This window comes from Nelumbo lutea, chromosome 6, assembly GCF_056320005.1.
Source record: "Nelumbo lutea isolate HS-2025 chromosome 6, American lotus-T2T, whole genome shotgun sequence".
Lineage (NCBI taxonomy): Eukaryota > Viridiplantae > Streptophyta > Magnoliopsida > Proteales > Nelumbonaceae > Nelumbo > Nelumbo lutea.
In genome coordinates this window covers 70,723,783-70,743,186 of record NC_142689.1, presented here as the reverse complement: position 1 = coordinate 70,743,186, position 19,404 = coordinate 70,723,783, and the positions used below count along the sequence as shown (strand labels likewise).

At 35.8% G+C, this 19,404-nt stretch overlaps 1 protein-coding gene and 1 pseudogene across 7 annotated transcripts; one reads left to right on the top strand and one right to left on the bottom strand.

The window, feature by feature from the left end:
* Positions 1 to 603: 603 nt before the first annotated feature.
* Positions 604 to 10,236, top strand: LOC148849551 (uncharacterized). 7 transcript variants are annotated; one of them, XR_016100483.1, is made up of 8 exons: positions 1,004 to 1,195; positions 2,369 to 2,498; positions 3,564 to 3,663; positions 5,458 to 5,544; positions 8,461 to 8,623; positions 9,630 to 9,665; positions 9,763 to 9,815; positions 9,935 to 10,166. XR_016100483.1 is itself a non-coding variant. In XM_088948838.1 (6 exons), the coding sequence occupies exons 1-5, from the start codon at positions 1,135 to 1,137 to the stop codon at positions 8,599 to 8,601; spliced, it is 519 nt and encodes a 172-aa protein (XP_088804964.1). In that variant the 5' UTR covers positions 1,004 to 1,134; the 3' UTR covers positions 8,602 to 8,623; positions 9,935 to 10,236. The 7 variants fall into 7 exon arrangements, 4 of the variants coding, with proteins under 4 accessions (XP_088804962.1, XP_088804964.1, XP_088804963.1 ...); XR_016100482.1 differs by lacking the exon at positions 9,630 to 9,665 and having other exon boundaries at positions 9,935 to 10,236; XR_016100481.1 differs by having other exon boundaries at positions 9,630 to 9,815; positions 9,935 to 10,236.
* Positions 10,237 to 17,609: 7,373 nt separating this feature from the next.
* Positions 17,610 to 18,822, bottom strand: LOC148849550 (protein FAR1-RELATED SEQUENCE 5-like; annotated as a pseudogene).
* Between the last annotated feature and the right edge of the window lie 582 nt (positions 18,823 to 19,404).

Sequence of the window (19,404 nt, the reverse complement as noted above, 5' to 3'; positions counted from 1 at the left end):
TTTTTTTTGGTGAGAAAATGACTTCTTTTTCTTTCTCTTTTTATATTGTGGGATTAAGGGGGAAGGGGGGTGTAAGTGAGGTTTACAAACCTTACCAGCTACCACTGACTGCCCATAGCCCCTAGGAGATAGTCTGTTGAATCTTTAATGGATAATTTGGTAATTTTATTTTCACTACTAACGGTAGTCTTAACTGTGCCAACCAATGAAGGTGCAAAGTGATGGAGTCCAAAAATTACAAAAAAAAAAGGCTAAATGATAAAAGCCCTCATATATTATCGGGTGAGTTACGAAAATCTCTTGTATTTTGATTTATGATAAAGGCCCCTTGAACTTTAGCTATTAGATAAAGATCCCTTCTGTTATCGTTCCATCAATTAACTTTAAAAAAATATCATTTAACTGTTTACATTTTTTTAAATCCTTAAATTATTCTTTCTATTTATTTGAATGGTGAAAGACAATCATGAATTCTAGTAACCACAACCATGATTGATTTATTCAATCCTTTTTATACGGTGGTTTCTACCATGAAAGTCCGCATGATTGATAGCCCTATTCTTCTATTGGTGTGGGTAATCAATGATGAATGTTTAGGATAAGTGGTGATCGACACCCACAGATATAGATGTGGAAACAAGGGGAGAGGAAAAAATGGTAATTGGTGAGTAAAGTGAATACGAAGATTAGATTAAGGTTTAAGAGAAAATGACAATCAAAAGAAAATAAAAAAAAAAGTTAATATAATATGAAAAGAATTTTGATAAATAACACCTTATTTACTATCACGCTTATGATTTCAGTTTATTGGTCAGTTATTTTTCAAATATCATATCTTTTTCATAACCTTTGATATTTAATGCATTCCAATTTCATCATCCGACTAACGGGCAGGAGGTATTTGTTGGAGGGTGTTTGTCGCAAAGACCCCATAATATAAGGGCTCTTGAGAGAATTAAATATTAGTTTTTATATTAGAGAATTAAATATTTCAGGCTACACGGCCTCAGCCCACAAACCTCGATATTATCGAACACAAAAAGAACAGCAGAAAATAGAAAAACTTTCTAACTCAAATCTCCGCATATCACCGTTTCTCTCTCGCTGTCTCTGCTCTCCGAGAGTTCGTAAACGATGACCGCTCTTGCAAATGCATTTCTTCCTACAAAGAATCCTCTAATCCAGCTATCATCAGGTAATTGCTCTCTTAACAAGTTTATAATTCTTTTCATCTCATAAATTTTTTTTCCTCTTTGTGATCTTCTTTGATAATCTATTATAATTTACTTTGATCTTGTAATTCTGTAATCTCTTCATATTTGGTTCTTTTTTGGTTTGTTGCTTGGTTTTACCTATTTTCTGCATTCTGCAATTTATGGTGCTCTGGCTGACTTGGCCTTTTCTTTTTCCCTTTACATAGTCCAAATTTAATTTCTGGAATATAATAGAAAAATTAGGAGATGGCTCTGGTAATCTCTACGGACTACGATTAAATCCAGAAACGCACGCAGTTAATTAGTTCGTGTCCAGCAAGTAACTTTTGAATGTTAACTGGGTTTGTATTATCTTTCATAAGAACAGGACTCGGAATTAGTCAAAGGGATCCTTAAATAGTGCAATTCTGTAGTGCCCTGTGATAAGCGGGTGTATTCTGCTTACCTAGATTGTATATCCCAGGTGTCTCTAATCTCCAACTGTTCTTTTGTCATTAAATTTGGTAATTATTTAGGCAGCACTGAATTTGTTTTCTATGCCCATACTGAAACAATTATTGTTGATCCTCGAAGCTGGTGTAGTAGATCAGTTTAGAGTTCTATTAGATGGTTGAAGTACTGAGGATGATGCTTGGAGATTAATCTGATACGAAAGGGCTAATGATGACTGGTGCACATCCTAAGTACCAAAAAGAATCTTGAAACGGGCTATATCTACTTCAGTTCTGCCTCCATTTACCTCAACGAGATCACTGTAAATACAAAGTAAAACGAATAACACCTACGCTTATTATATGCTTAACTTGAGAGGTGTACTGGACTTTGATGTCATTCTCATTTCTCTCCTATTTTTTTCTTTTTTAATATTGTTAATTGTTATTATCTCTAGTTCTGTGGTCTAATGTGATTAGTGATCTTTTTACAATAAATTCCTAACACTACTTAGAATGCACCAATTCTGAAATTTTGAGTGGGGAAATTTGTGAGTAGAAACACATATGTTGGAGCATTTGACCATTCATATGCTTCCACTTAATCTTTTAACTGCATGGAATATTGTTTCATGTGATTATGAATGCCCCATATTGATTGCCATGGTTCTTGTTTGTTATAGGTTAACTTAGACTGTCTGAACTTTTCATATCCTCTGTTAGGTTCTTCCTTGAAGCCGGTGGACATGTCTCTTGTGAACGTTGGCCCCAGCAATTTGTCTTTCAGTTTGATTCACCAGAGGAAAGCAAAACTTTCCACTAATAGGTCACTTTCAGTTCAAGCAGGGTACAGGTAATACTTATTTATCAAGTGGAGTCACAACCTTACTAATTAGATGTTTGAATTTTTTGGTTTTATCAAAGATCTCACTCTTAGATTGTGTGCATTAATCTGAGAATTGCACTGGTGGTTCATCCCTTCTACATGTACCTTTTTCAAGTCATTTAATCTCTTCCGCCTTATTTGATAATGAAATGATCACCTCTTATATAACCATTTATCCATACAAAGTATATGTTGGTCTTATTGATTGAATATGAGTTATACATTATTCTTTTGGATTTTGGATGTGACAGTGTCATTTAATATCCCAAAGTAAATGGAAAGTTGGAGAGTTGAGAAAACATGAAATTTGTCATCTTTAAGTTTAGCATTCCAAATTTGTATATCGTGTGGTGGGTATGTGGTACTAATCTATGCATGTAATCAATTCTTTAGAGATATTATTCACATTACTTTGTAAGCTTGGAGATGAAGTAGTCCTTTTTCTTAGAATGAATCATAATTGTTTTGGTTGAATTGTGCTTAATTTATTCTTTCGTGGTTCAAGCTGTCACTGCCTTTTTTTCTTTCTTTTTAAAGTTAGGCTGAGTATATTAATATTCAAGAAGATTTAGTACTGACTAATTGGCAAAAAATTGAAAATTGTCTCATGTTCATAGAAAAGAGATGCCTGTATATGGCTGATGAAAAACAATTCTTGTAAGTATTACTTTTTCAGTTAAGTTTGACATTTGTATTTCTTTCATGAGCATTATATGTTAACTTGGAAGGTTCTAAAATCTATTTAACATTCCCTGTAATTCCTCCTTTCTCACACATTACCCGTTGCGTTTATGAAACCATGCTGCATGTTTTATTGGTTTTATTATTGTTGAGTTTTTGCTTTAACAATACAGTGTCTAAATAGTGTTATTTCAATCTTCTCCGTGAAAGTCTTCAATATCCCCACCCATCACAAAAATGAGCAAAACACAGAGGCACAAACTGCTATCACCCATATTTGTTTCTTACTTCACAAGCATAGTAAACTACAACATTTTTAATTATGGTTTGTTGTCCTTTTGTCAACTGCAGTGGGGATGCTGGAAAACAAAGCAGTTCAAGTATCTTTATTGGTGGCTTTATATTTGGAGGGATAGTGGTTGGAGCACTAGGTTGTGTATTTGCACCTCAGGTATTAATTTGGGCTATAAGTTCATATAATTCATCTGAATTTATTGCTGTGTTGCCATTAATTTAGATTTTCTAGTACATTGATCACATACTGGGTGGACCTCATGCCAATATTCTATAATTTGGCAGCTTGACAGGGGTAGTATGTACTTGCAAACTTAGTGCTAAAGTGGCCCTTTTTGTTCTGTATGATCAGATAGTCCTGATCAGTAAAGGCTTGTGATATGTCCCGGAAATCTCACACACAATTCACAGGCACTCAGTGAAAATACACAGCTCAAATGAAAAGAAACTTGTATTCATTCGATGGAGAGTAATAACAGTGGTCGGTTCTTCGAGAGACCCCCGGCTCTCCCAAAACACTCAAAATGTTTCTCACCGCACACACCCCCTCCCCCTATCCAGAAATTCCCATATATTATTCTCTCCTGACATCCTAACTAACTCCCTCCAGAAATATTCCCTCCTGACATCCTAACTAATTCCCTCCAGAAATATTCCCTCCTGATATCATAACTAACTCCCTTTAGAATATTCCCTCCTGATATCATAACTAACTCCCTCTAGCAATGCCCAGCTGGCATATCTAAACATTTCCCTCAACCGACTGCTGACCTGGCTTGCTCTGCCCTTTCCCTCTCCTAGCATATGTGAGGATAATTGGGGGCCTATCATTACCCGCCGCCCAAAGTATAACCTTGTCCTCAAGGTTAAAATGAGTGAATTGGCCTCTAAGCAAGTCAAAGGGTTCCCAAGAGTCTTCAAAATCAGCAGGTCCTGCCAATGAATAAGTACTTCCAAACCAGTAACTCCAGGCATAGTGGATGGACGCACACCGTGCACGGCAGCTGGTTCCACAAGCATCTCCATATCAGCAGACAGAGTGGCAGGAATCACAGGAGAGGAGATATGGTTTCCAATCGCCTTTTTGAGTTGAGAGACATGAAAACCTGGGTGAATCCGTGCATCTGGAGGAAGGTGAAGTTTATAAGCGACAGCACTGATTCTTTCCACAATAGCAAATGGTCCATAAAAACGAGGGGCAAGCTTTTCATTGGCTCGGTGAGCTAAAGACTGCTGACGATAAGGTCGCACGCTCACATACACCAAATCCCCAACATCAAAATTCACATCACGCCGGCTCTCCCAAAACACTCAAAATGTTTCTCACCGCACACACCCCCTCCCCCTATCCAGAAATTCCCATATATTATTCTTACCTGACATCCTAACTAACTCCATCCAGAAATATTCCTTCCTGACATCCTAACTAATTCCCTCCAGAAATATTCCCTCCTGATATCATTACTAACTCTCGTTAGAATATTCCCTCCTGATATCATAACTAACTCCCTTTAGCAATGCCCAGCTGGCATATCTAAACATTTCCCTCAACCGACTGCTGACCTGGCTTGCGCTGCCCTTTCCTTCTCCTGGCATATGTGAGGATAATTGGGGGCCTATCAGCTTGTTTGATGTGATGCTTTTGACTTTTTGAGTGATCATTAATATTGCAGGCAACAGCCTGCTTAAAAAGTTCATTTATTAAACATGCTGTCCTTTTAGTTGGATTGACAGTTGAACATTTTTTTAAGGATTAATATTGTAGGCAACAGCCTGCTTAAAAGTTCATTTATTAAACATGCTGTCCTTTTAGTTGGATTGACAGTTGAACATTTTTTAAGGATTAATATTGTAGGCAACAGCCTGCTTAAAAGTTCATTTATTAAACATGTTGTCCTTTTAGTTGGATTGACAGTCAAACATTTTTATAAGGAATTGCACTATGTTACAGATCAGCAAGGCACTAGCTGGTGCTGACAAAAAAGATTTGATGAAAAAGCTTCCAAAATTTATCTATGACGAAGAAAAAGCCTTGGAGGTGAGCAAATGCTGTTGAGTTCATTATACATTTTGGATATTTAACAGGAATAGCCATTTTTATGCTTAACTAGTTTTATTTACACTCAATTTTAACTTCAATATATGCTATGCCAATCCAATTGCTGGTAAAATATTTGGAAAAACAATTGAAAAATTTGCAGTTGTTATGGTAGTTAATACATGTTTTTTAGTTCTCTGTTGTTTATTGATATGCACACAATTTCAAATGGTTTGCTTACTTACTCAATTTCAACTCTATCATTAGTATTTTAATTGAATAAATTTCAGCTCATACTACAGAGTGCATGTTGCAAAGATTAACTGCAAAATATTCGATATGGCCCATGAGCATGAGATTACCCATGGACACTTTATTCTAGAGACCGCTGGGGATTGTTCTCAAATTTTCCTTGATCATTCTTTTCTTTTATTTTAGGCAAGGGGTTTGTTGGGGATTCTACCTAGAGGCGTGAGGCGTAAGCCTCCCGAACACAAGGAAGCATAAGCCTCCTTAAGAGGAGGGGGTTAGGAGGAAGGAGGAAGGGGGGATATCATTTTTTCTTTATTTTTAATAAAAATGTTTTTATATTAAGAAGAATAAAGATGAATAACATTAGTTGAAAGGGGAGGTCTTGTTGAAGGGGAGGTGAGCGAGCGAAGCGAGCCTCTGGCATATGCCTCATGAAAAAAGCGCATGAGGCGTACGCCTCAGAGGCGTGGTTCCAGGCGTATGCCTCCCACGCCTTTTAAAACAGTGGTTCCTACACCCTAATTAGGTTATGATATGAAGGTATACAGGTCTTTTCTTTTCAGTATTGTTTTTTTATCAACAGTCCAAAGTTTTGCTCTGTGATCTACCTATTGGCAAAGTTGTATTGCCAAGTTTCCATTGGCTGAATTCTATTGCTGAGTAAAACAGTTCTCTCATGGAGGGATTCTTATTCATACTGGTACATTTGTTCCTCTTCATGATTGCCCATTTTTGAAAAGTAGGGGAGAGATATATTCCAAGTTATGAATATTAATTTGCAAGCAGAAAATCCTGTTTTGGAAAAGCCGAACTGGAAAAAATTTATGGGAGGGACTTAAAAGGATATTCTGTATTATCTCAAACTCATAATTTAGCAGGGAATAAGGCCCTAGATATGGTGAATGTTGAAACAGGATTCATAGCAGTCAATGCCAAATAGTTTAGATAAGGCTTTATTGCATTGAGTTCAGTGGAACTCTTCTGTTTATTATGTTAAGTAACCATTCTGGTTAATGAAGGGAAAAATAAGCCTAGGGTATGCTGGTATGGGAGGGAATAATAGTGCCACCTGATCATGTTTATTATTCTTGAACATAGTTGTCAAGGCGATGCCTAGGCGACAAGGCGCCTTTGGAGGCTTGCCTCGCCCAGTTGCCAAGTAGTTTTGTGCACTATGTTATAAAATACTTTTATATTTTTATTTTTTTGACATTATAATTATAAAATAGGCATTATTAAACTAGAGTACCCATTTTTATGTGTTTATGTACTACTTACTTTTTATTATTTTCTTATTTGTTAGGGTTTAATCAACACAAACATTGCTAACTGCTGTATTGAACCCATGGTTCAAAGTATCGATACACCTCTGTGTATCGGCAGAGGTGTATCAGTACTTATAATGATACTCCCCCTATTTTTATATTTCTTTGGTTTTCAACTTCATTTATATATATATATATATATAATTTTAAAAAATGGGTTCCCGAAAACACCTGTAAACATGTGTATTGGGGCACCAAAGATACAACAATACACCCGATACGCGGTGTATCGTATCGAAGTTTTGATCCTTGATTGAATCCTCAAAGATTTCAGAACCTGAACCAAGAAGCAAGAGAAGAACTTAAAATTTTGTCTAATCAACACATTTTCTTCTTATAAATCTTCTTCTTCTTCCACCTTTTCTTTTCTTCTTTTCCTATAACAAAAGTAGGGGTTCAGCCCCTATATATATATTTTTAATTTTCTTTCCTTTGTTCCTTTTCTTCTCATAAAATGTTGATTTTCTAAACTTAAAACATGAAATTTATACTTCTCTTACGAAAATTATGGATAATTATTAAGGAAAGATGGTTATGGAACCTAGGGAACTACCCTAGGATATATGGTTTTACTTAAAAAAAATCCATCGCCTAGGCGACTAGGCAACAAGGCGCCCCATCACCTAGCCTCGCCTTGGTGCCTTAAAAACTATGTTCTTGAATATAAATGTTTAATATGCTCTTCAGAGTTACCTTTGGTAATCCAGACCCTGTTTTGTGGCTTGTGCACTTATATTCACGATATCCACATGATTGTAGCCAAATTCAATGTCCTAAATTACCCAATCCAATGGCTCCTGTAGAAGTAGTTTTGCTTTCTTTCTCAACACTCCCACCCTCTAAAGTTTTTTTTTTTTAATCAATAACAGTTATTTTATTAAAAATATATGGAAATTACAACCAGATTGGAGGGGTAAGACATCTTAACCCTCACTTACAGAACTGAAAACACCTATTACAATATAGCCCAAAAGAAATTAGGTCCTCCCACCCCCTGTTTAGCCAAGGTGTCAGCCATGGAATTAGTGCTCCTCTTGGCCCATTAAACCCTTACAATCATATTCTGAGTTAGCTGATTGATCAAAAAAAAAAAAATTCTGAGTTAGCTGCTTGATTCTCTTTCTTTCATTTGAGAACTTCCACAGGCTAGACTCTTCCCACCCTCTAAAGTTGAGGAAGAATCTTTTATATGCTATTCACATTATCCACATGAAACTGATCGCAACCAAATTCCTGGACTCTTTTCTTTGTTTCTTTGTTTGTTTCTTTTTTTTTTTTTTGTTTTGCTGTGTGCATACTCTCATAGTGCTAACCATGTTTCTATTTATTCTAACCACAGAAAACAAGGAAGATATTGACAGAGAAGATAGAACAGTTGAACTCTGCCATTGATAATGTATCTGCTCAGCTACGTGTAGAAGATGCTGCAAATGGGGCAGCTGCAGCTGTACCTTCAGGTGAAATTGAAGCTACAAAATGAGAATGGTTCCTTTTGCTATATGGTATGTTTTTCCTTGAACCACATGTTCTCCCTGGTCAGAGAATACTGTTAAGTACTGTTATCTTAAGCCATTTTGTTGATAGATTGTCTTAAATATTGTAGGTTGTAGCTTTTATATTGGTAAATATGCTTTTGTCTAAATATTGAGAGCAAATAATTTACCTGGACTGGGATATGTGGCCATGCTTCTGCTTATAATGTAAGTATGCAGTTATGGAGATTGGACCCGACTTCCAAGCTTCAGGGTTCAAACCATAGGAGCTTGCTGTAAAAAATTTCATGTGTTTGTGGTATTTGTAATCATCATAGAAGGGTTTAATTTCTTGATTCCATGGTATGGTCACTGCAGCATGCTGGGGCTATTCTGCTTATGAATCTGGCACTAGGTAATGCAACTAGGAATACAACTTGGGCCAAGTTGGGTAGGGTCTAAGGCCATTTTATAGAGTAGAGCATTACTAAACGTCCCTGCTCAGAATGAAACTAGAGGTACAACTTGGCCAAGTTGGATAGGTTCTTTTAGAGAGTAGAGAGCATTGCTATACTTCCTGCTCGGAATGAAACTTAAGAGGTACAACTTGGCCAAGTTGGATAGGGCCTAAGGCCATTTTAGAGAGTAGAATACTACCAAATTTCCCTGCTTGTAAAAACTAGCTGATTGACCTGAATGGTTTAGGTCTGGCCTGGTTTAAGCCAAGTTAACAAGAAAGGCTGGTAATGTGGGAAACTTAAAGCCTAGCCTTGACAAATGTTGGTTTGGTTCCATGTTTTCCAATCATGGCAAACTCAGTCAACCTAAATTTTCAGTCAGGGTGGCAGTTCCCTTAGGCTCTGTTTGTTTACAGTGAAAATCTGAACTGGGTAAAAATTTTCTACCCAGTTCGGTTTACCACCCTCTCTCCCTCTCTCTCTGGAACCAACCAGTCTGCATCCTGATTTTCTTCTATGCGACTGTGGCTGTACTTGAATTGTGAATTTGTGATTGCTCCTCTACCATGTTCTTGCAGTCCTTGAAAAGATTATCAATCCATGGTACCAAGCAGGTTCCTCTTGGTCCCTCAGTGCTTATCTTGGAATCACTTTCAATCCAAACTTGTAGCTCCTACCTCTTTTCCCAACACGTGCTCCTCTTTGGTGCAGTTGCTACTGCAGTTGTGATTGAAGAAAATCCTGTTTGCCTCGCCTTTACTCCTGTATGTTTCCATGCATTTCCATTATTGTAACCAATGTCTGTGAAGCCATTATGGATTCTAGATGTGTTGAAGTTAATTTTAGTCTAACCTCCATTTGATCCACACTCTTTCTTTCCCAGGCCTGATGCTGTGATGATCAATAGAATTTTTGGTCGCTTTTCCAATGATCTGGGGAGGATTCAGGTCCGAATTATTAAAAATCTTCATCAACTTCATTTCTGGGCAAACAGAATAAAGGCAACTTTCTCCCAATATAATTCTCATCGTTCATGCCTTAGGTTAATTATCATATTGACCCATTAATCCACAATGGACGTATCTGAATTAAAGAGCCAACGCTATGATCCCTAATCGTGATCCAGATTTGCTTGGCTAGGTCACAATTTTTAAATTAGTGCTCTTGAATCCTGATCTTCTTCCACATCCTGGCAAATGGGGCACACAGCAGTAGGTATATTCATTCTTTTATGGGAAAATTTATGATACGGGAAAGACATGGTATCGGAAGAGTTATGACCAATCAAAACCCACCCATGAATTTTGATAAATAACACCTCATTGGTTACCATGTTTATGATTCCAGTTGATTGGTCAGACATTTTTCTGATATCATATCTTTCCGATATCATAGTCGAACCTTCTTTTATTTATCACTCTGGTCGATGGTTTATCTCTTTCCTAGTAAAAGCCAAAGAAAAAAGTGAATTTTGGGTAGCAGTTAATAAACTGTATTAACTGCTATCAGAAGTTAATAGAAAAATTACTCTCGATTATCGGTTTTTAAGCCGATTTCACCTGAAGGCTATGTTTTGGTTCATAGAAAATAAAAGAAAAATAGAAAGCTGAGGGAAAATCTTAACAAATTATTGTGAAATTCCTTAGAAACTATCTCACTGCTTTCTGCGTGTGTGTGTGTTTTTTCTCTTCTCATTTTCTCAAACTAAACATAGTTTCACAGTACTAAATGGTTAAAGTGTATGACTTGACACGTTCCTTCAGTCTAAGGCTTCTGGCGTATTGGTAATGCACATAACACAGCCAAAAACTCTCTTCATGTTCATGGTCCACACTCCAGAAGCGTGAATCATCAATATTAGATATAGGGATCAGGATACCTTTGATCTCATGTTGAATGCTTCTAGTATGATATTCGCTTCTACCTAATGCAAAATTTGGGGTCTCATTCATTAGCAGTGCAAATTTTAATATAAGGGCTTAGTTTGGGAAGAGTATAAATACAAATATGTACAGTGCAAAACCTTGTATATAATCTTTTAAAACTTGTATTTGCATTGTACATATGTGTATTTACACTTTCCCAAACTGTGCCTAAAAATCTGATGCAAAATTTGCACCGCCATGCTTTAATTATCTCTTATGTAAAGTTGGGGCTATATCATTTTGCCTCCTACCTTACTCCCTAATTAATAACTCTTCCCCTTCCATTCTCTTTCATATAAAACTAGTGGGGATTACAACATCAATTTACTTACTATTTTACTTCTCACAAGCAAGCAAGACGGTCAAGTCTGAAACAAAAATTGATTCACGGTTACCCTAGTGGACAGCCGACGGCCCAGAAGCTGAGATGGTCATTCAGCATCCCTCCCAATATATATTGGCTGTGCAATAGGGCTGCCAACGAATTGGATATAGGCGTGTCTAAATTTGATTTATATATATTTGAATTCTAGCTATCATTGAATGTTATTATATGTTATGAACATAATTAATTAAAATTTATTTATATAAAACTTAAACATATGAAAAATTTAGTAAAAACCACTACATCCGAATCAACTTCATTAATAGATACAATATAAATTTTAACGGATCAAATTGGGATCACTCTTAACGAGGTTGAATTCGAATTCCAACAATTGCCTCCCATTTACAGCCCTACCTGCAGGCTATCGGTGGTGAGGTCAGTGGGCCCCCTGTTTCCACCCCTTGATTCCCCCTGTAAATGCAATGCAAATGCAAACAAACAGAGACTTAGGGTGAAAGCTTGGTCTAGGATGGAAGCTCATATTATCATACACAGCAGACTGGGGCTTAATTTGCCATTTGTCTTTTATTCAGAGGATTGGGGCCTACCAAGTACCAATAATTGGGTTCCATCATGGATATTAGTTGTGACAAGTTTAACTGTAATGGGGTAAGTCTGGTATCTCATTGTACAGTCTCGCATGGAAGTGCTGGCACGTTTTAGTCTGTAAAGCTAGAGGTGAAAGAGATCTTCATGGCTAAGAGCCATCCCTATGAGAATGCTCAGCCGGAAGGTCGAGTTGATCTAGATTAGAATGTAGGGCCGTGTACTTGAAACACATAATGGATAGAGCTGTCAATGGACCGGATATTGGTCCAATCTGATCCGATCTAGAATGAATCCATTTACAGATGGATGAGGTCCAATCCAATCCGATAAATACTTTGGACCATTCTGGACTGGTCCAATTCAATGCCTGGACTGTCTCTAAACGGTTCAATTTGGTTTTAATTTGGATTAGGTCCAATGTGAGCCTGGTCCATTGACATCCATACTTGTGTTAATGGATCAGATATTGGTTCAATCAAACCCAGTCCAATATAAATCCATTAAAAATGGATGTAATAAATGCTTTGGACCATTAAGTCTGGATTGATCCAATTCAATACATCCTATTGGTTTATTCAGTCCGTTAAAATTGATCTTGATTTGGACTGGGTCCAACCCGAACCTGATCCATTGATACCCCTAATCATGGGAGATGACCCCTAGACAAACATGAAGAGCCAAACAAAATGAAACACTTTTAAACCCCAAGATAAACCTGCAAATGACAAAGAGAAACGGTCCAACACCCCGGTCCACCAATGTAGAAGTTTTGATGATAAGATTTCATCCAACCTCTCTTTCCCTCTTATTAGAGATGTCAGATGAGATTAACAGAAGGTAACGTTGAAGAGGCCCACGCCCTACTGGAATGGTCCTGCCTCTTCTGAAATATTTTCACGTGATCATCCATCTTGTTATCAGGCCAAACAATCCTCTTCCTTGGCTTGGCAAGAATCCATTATGAAGTCTGAAGCTGAGAAAGCAACTCAAGTGAAACTATGAATACAACCAGTAGCAGTATGTATTATAACGGTGAATGGTGTGAAGGTAAAATGGTAGTGCTATGCAGACTATGCAGTACGAGATTATTTCCTGGGAAATGTCGGTTGCTACTTATTTGCGTACACTTTCGATTTTTTTGTTTGCCTGAGGTCAATTTTAGGGGTGTTTATTTGAAAAATAAGTGCTTATTCTAATAAGCATTTGGTGAAAAGCTCTTATTTCAAATAGGGGTAATATAGGTATTTTGAAAATGATGTGACGGACCAAGACAGGCCAGAAAGGAAATAACCACTTAAAATAAGGCCGAATTTTGGGCTCCCTGAATAAGTGGAATAATCACTTATTTCGAGTTTATTTCTCAAATGCCAATATATTTATTGGTGTGATCCCAGTCTGAAATAAGTGCTTATTTGAATAAGTACTTCCTTTTAAGCACTCTCACACTTGACCTCAATGGGCTACCAGATTGGCTATATGATATTTTCTTTTTTTCTTATTTTTTACTCGGGTTGTTTGAGTTCAACAAGGGCTTTGATGAGGCTTTGTTGCTCTCCGCAAAGCTTCAAGTCAATTATCGAAATCATTCTTTCTTGTTTTTGTTATTGGAATGAGACGGTATCTCGCACGCACTCAAGCATGGGCGTTGTAGGGATGTTCATGGTCCAGTCCAATATGGTTTGGAGAAAATCTCAGACAAAACCAGGAAATTATGATCTGAATCAGACCAAACCATTTTAATATAGAAATCAACCAGGCTAGGCCTTTTTGTTTTCAGTTTCTAATACAGTTTGGATCATTTTATTGAGCTTAATCCAAATAGAAAACCCAAATAACAAACATGATTTAAAAATCAAACAGAAATGTTAATAAGTATCATCTAAATTTGATTGATCAGGTGTTTAATGGTTAAACACCATATCAAACCACCAATTTCAGTTTGATTTAATTTGATTTGGCTGTCTGAACCATATAATGAACGGAGAAGTACAAAAACACTCGATGAAGAATTCTGAATTCCAGCCCCCCTACTACTAGCCCTCTGCCCTCCTATAAACCACATCCTGCCCGTGAATTTGACATCAATTCACGGTCAGAATGCATTCCCCACGGGCTAGAGAATTCTGATATGGGCTGATTGGTACTTCTCCCTATAATGAATATAGTGTACATGTAAGAGAGATATTTCTGAGGTGGGGCTGGATGAATGCCCTATATGCAACGCTTGTTGCATTTGGTTTCAGAACATCCGGGCTCAATTGGGTGCATATGCAATTCCCATCGATTAACGAGATCATCTAAGCACAACTTTTGTTATCACTGAAACACCATTGGCAGGCGGCCAGGCATTATGGAATCTGAATCTGAAAAGCAGAGTTGACAAGGAAGGATGTAGAAGTCTATAGCAGAGGATATCCTCCCACCGAGGGATCACAAATAAGTAGTTAACGTCGGGGCCCCACTGTCTTACTTGGCCTCAACCTCACATTCAGTCACGTCGTAATCAAAGGAATCCTGGTTTCCCACCCAGGAATGGATAACATCTCATTCTCTCTTACATATTATTATGTAGGTGGAGATATTTCCAATGCTAGGAAGTAGTGTTTTGTGGATAGGCATGGGTAGAGTTCTTGACTTCTTGTGAGTAGGAGATTCGGAGTATAATCAAACGTAGTTCAACTCAGCTTGGATCATGTAGGTATAACGTTGTAAATACGAGCACTTGAATAACTTTTGACACCTGTCCCTTAAAATACAGGAAAACTTTGGCCACATGGCACATAACCCCACACTTCTTACAGACTAACGGGTTAATAGTCATGGCAACAGGTTATTATATTTTTATTATATGACAAAAAATAAGAGTTTCTATTCCTGCTAACCCAACCCACGTTCTTCTCCCTCCTCTCTCTCTCTCACCTCCTCTTCACCGCACCCTACAAACCTCTGCAATTGGATCATTTTTATTTTCTTAATTCAATAAATTGTTCAACGGTGTGGAATGCCATTAATAAGTTTTTCGGGAGATAAATCATCCATTGCTATCTTCACAGGAAAGATACAAACTTATTACAAGTTACTTTAATACCACTCTAAGCCTTACTTTTTTGTCTTCTCAAATAGCCATCGATATTTAAAAAAAAAAAAGGTTCATAATAATTTTTATGGGTTCAGATTGATATTTTGGTTTGTTCAATCTCCAAAAATTTATAGTTTACTCGAATTCTTGTGAGACAGACCTGATACACCTGTTGATCTCCCAATGCATTTGGTGTTTTAATTGGGGTCTATAGATTGTGGGTCACCCTAATATCAATTTTATTTTAGATTAGGCCTTGAAACTTTGAATGATTGTTTTGTTTCTTTGAACTATTTTCGTTTTGGGCTAAAGACTAATATTTTTATTCCTTTTGGATCGATCATCTATTGTTTTTGCTTCTAGGTTTTAATTCATTATTTCATTTGTGACTTTTTTTGAGTTCGTTTCAAATGTTAATGGCCGATGTTCAAGACTTTGCTGATAATTGGGTTGCTTTATTGTTTGCCATCATGGGATTTTTCTTATAAATAGGTTCTAACCCTCTTTATACCATTTGGTTTGATGTGATCAAGGAATTGTTTTGATGTATAGTTTAAGGCAGTTAATTGTTGTTTTGGTGTTGAAGGCTTGAAGAATTCTCTCAACCGAGATTATTTTGTTCTTGACACTGCATAAGTTCTATGTCACTCAAGCTTATAGAATGCTCAAGTTCAAACATAGATAGTTTCTAACTCTACCAAGCCTTAAACAACACATGCATGGTCTGTCAAAAGCATTAGCCATACACATTGATCAAATTTAGGGTCCATTTAATTCAGTCAGAATTGGAATCAAAATCAAATTTTGTTGGAACTATAATAGTCTATTCCCATAGTCTATTTGGTTCATACAGGAGTTGGAATGGGAATTGACATCAGTTTGAAATGGGATTTCGTTCCTAAGGGAGGGGGAGGGAAGGAATATTCATTTATAGATTGTTATTTGTATCATAATTAAGCATTGATGAGAAGGAATATCCATCTATAGATTGTTATTTGTATGATTGCATCTATTGATGTTTGTATAGATGAGAAGGAATATTTATTTTCGAATTAAGTTGTGTCAAGCTACAGAGAGAGAGAGGGATCCAAGTCATAGATAACCATGTAAATCCAATTATGATGCTATTTCATACTAAGTTCAATTTTTGGACATTAAAAGGAACAAACTACCTATTAGCTTTTGCATATCGGTATCTTTAATTTACATAACAACTGTAAAGTTTAAGATATGATGTAAACTTTTCTAACTCCAAAGGCTCTAAAATAATCCATTATCCCTCTCCCCCGACAAAGAGAGAGAGAGAGAGAGAGAGAGAGATAAAACAATAATCAAAAGAAACTCCAAGTACACAATTGAATCATGGATTTTTTTTGTTTAGCTCTTTGGAAAAGAGATGATGGAAGTTCAAATACATCTCCTACAACTTGCTCATATTTTTTTAATTTTTCTTCTTCCTCTTGGCACAATTCTCCTTTTAGGCTTGGCTAGCACCAAAACATAACATATAAGCCCCATGGTTGCTCTTGCAGTGGTGAAATCCTGAAAAGCAAAATAGAAAACATATTAATAATCTATAGCAGTCTTGGGGATTTTGAAAATTTGACATTTCTTCAATACTCTTGACAAATTCTTTCTACATCAACTTGAAAATGCAATAAGGTTTGGGCATCAAATTTATTAGTAATTGGCATTCACATAAAAAATAATAAATTTATTAATTTGTTTCATGAATTTTGCGAGGAAGGTGGTTTCTCATGTTGGTCAATATTAGTTGTAGTTAAATTCTTTGTGTAGATGTTAGCATTTGAGGATTCCTGTACAACCAACAAATTTAAAATATATTTGTTAGTGCTAGTTTCAAGTGCACATGCACTATGAATTTTAATATACTAACCTAACCCAATTATGTATTTGCATTTACAAACTCTCTTTGTATAACTCATGGAGCTAATGAAGCCTAAAAGAATGTAAGTGATATAGAAATAAATATTCAAAACAAGAGACAAATAATAAATCAATTAATTAATTATCTATAACCAATTTGTATGCAAATTCATTTGGTGAAAATTGGCATTCAGTGGTTGGTACATATAAGCCAAGTGATTCAAATTGAGCATGTGTAGTACATTAGAATTAATAGCCACACTAGTAGTAGCATCATATGGACCCTATTTAGTAACATTACAAAAATACAAAGAAGTTATTATCAAATTACTTAAAACTAAGAAAGATTATCCTTAAAGATGCTCTATTGATTATTTTATCTTTTCTAACAACCTCTTTTTCCTTGGCACCTACAAGTGATTCCTAAGAAGCAATAAAATAAACCAAGTACATAATATGTATGAGCTTAAAATTCAGTTAAAAGTATCAAAATAACAAAAGAAGTATCATACAATATCAAGTTAAGGCTTTTTGCTTCTCTTATCCTTTCCAACAATTTTTTTTTATCCTTGGCACTTTGACGTGATTCCTAAAAAGTAATAAAACAAACAAAGTAAATAATATGAATTAGCTTAAGATTCAAAAAAGCATATATAAAAAAGAAATACCATACATCATGTTGAGATTTTCATTTTCTTTTCTTTCGTTTTTCCAAACAACTTTTTTTTTTCTAGACATTATCACTATTTGTCCCAAGAACACTTGATGCTTTATTTGCTAATCCTTTCGCTTTGATGTTACCATACTTTAATGGCTCCCCATCCACTTCCTTCATAGTCTCCCTATTTATTTCCATTTCATTCACATTAGAAGATTCAAAATCCAAGACCCTTTTCTTCAATATATGTTCTACTCCTATGCGTGCATTATTAAATGCATCTAATAAATACGAAAAATTCCATTCTATCTTCTACAATACGTGTTGATATTTCTCTAGATACTCTTATTAGCTCTGTATGCATTATAGAAAATCCAGCATTATGATCAATTTTAATTAGATACCCACGATAATCAAAAGTAGCTCCATCATTTGCATCTCGTATCCATCTTTTCAAAATATATTGTGGTGGAACTTATTTTAACAATCTTTCCACAAAAACACAAAGTGCATGCATACAAAAAAATCCCACAAACTCAAACTTCTTGCAACCGCATACAACCACTATGTTTGATGGGCCAAATGTAACAATATGCTCATAAATTTTATTACAATACTATACTTTGTATATAGTTGTTGTTCCAACCTCGACTTTACTTACAATATCACAATTAAGGGCCATTGAATATTCCTTTTCAAGTTCTTTGAATATTGTGGGAGTGTATATAGATGAAGCCCACTTCAATATCTTTATTGGAAAAGACAAATGATGTGTACTTTGGCTCATCTTTACCTCCATTTTTATTTCTTTTAGACATTGATCTGTTATAGCTCTCTCAAAATGCTTCAACTAAATCAATAGATGATTTCAAATACCCTCTCAACATACTATTCACGCTTTCACTCTTTTGTGTGCTTTTCATATTTGCACAGAATTCATTTCATCCATATACTAAAGTCAATTTCTCCTTTATTTGAAATAATCCTTGATTCCAAGTGTTCTTTTTCGATTTGTGTTTTTCCAACATCTTATGCCATGCAATAAAAAACTTGTCCTCATCTTCATGGTCATATATGCAATTATCAAAGTCTTTATCAAAGGATGAGGAAGCAACAAATACATTACTGAAATTTTGGTTGCATTTTGATATATATGCCACATACATAAACAATGACATGTTTATGGAAAGACTTGCTTTATTGCATTTGCCATTATTGGATCTTGGTCTGTAAGAATTTTTTTTAGTTTCTTCCCGAACATTGCCCTTAGAAAAGATTGGAACATGATGTGGAGAGGCTTGCAAATAAATACATAGAGCAATGGATATGAAGAAATTGCCCAAAAATGAATGAAATGATAAAAATGCACAGTCCTATAGAAACACTCAATTTTCTTATTTGTTTCTTTTTTTTTTTTAAGTTTCATAGTCTTAGTAGAGTTCTTATTTGTTTGTTTTCTTTTAGATTAATTAGAAAAGGTGTAGGAGTTGTCTCTTTTCCTAGTTGTTTCCTTAAGAATTGGTTTCTAGTTTGAGTAAGTTTGTAATTCAAGGCCTATAAAAGGGACCCTAAGCCATTGTTTACATGTAGTGAATTTCAAATACAATTTCTTCAAAGAGTTTCTCTTATTTTTTGGTGCATTACAAAAGTTTCAACCTAATGGATTCTAGGTCTTTTCTTTATCAACGTGTAACTTGCACGATATCAAGCCCAACCACAATTTCCGTCCTATGTCAGTTGGTATCAGAGTAGGTTATCCCACTTGTTTCATTAGAGCTCTTCAATATCCTAATGGCTGGTCGCAGAGAAGATGTTTACTCTAACAATGAATGTGGAGTAAAACCTCTATGGGATGTGCTAGAGGCTC

Bases quoted from the DNA above. Each gene is read 5' to 3' on its own strand.
- LOC148849551 (XM_088948838.1), top strand. From the start codon at position 1,135: ATGACCGCTCTTGCAAATGCATTTCTTCCTACAAAGAATCCTCTAATC. The intron at 1,196-2,368 runs GTAATTGCTCTC...ATCCTCTGTTAG, and splicing joins TCTAATCCAGCTATCATCAG to GTTCTTCCTTGAAGCCGGTG. The intron at 2,499-3,563 runs GTAATACTTATT...TGTCAACTGCAG, and splicing joins TCAGTTCAAGCAGGGTACAG to TGGGGATGCTGGAAAACAAA.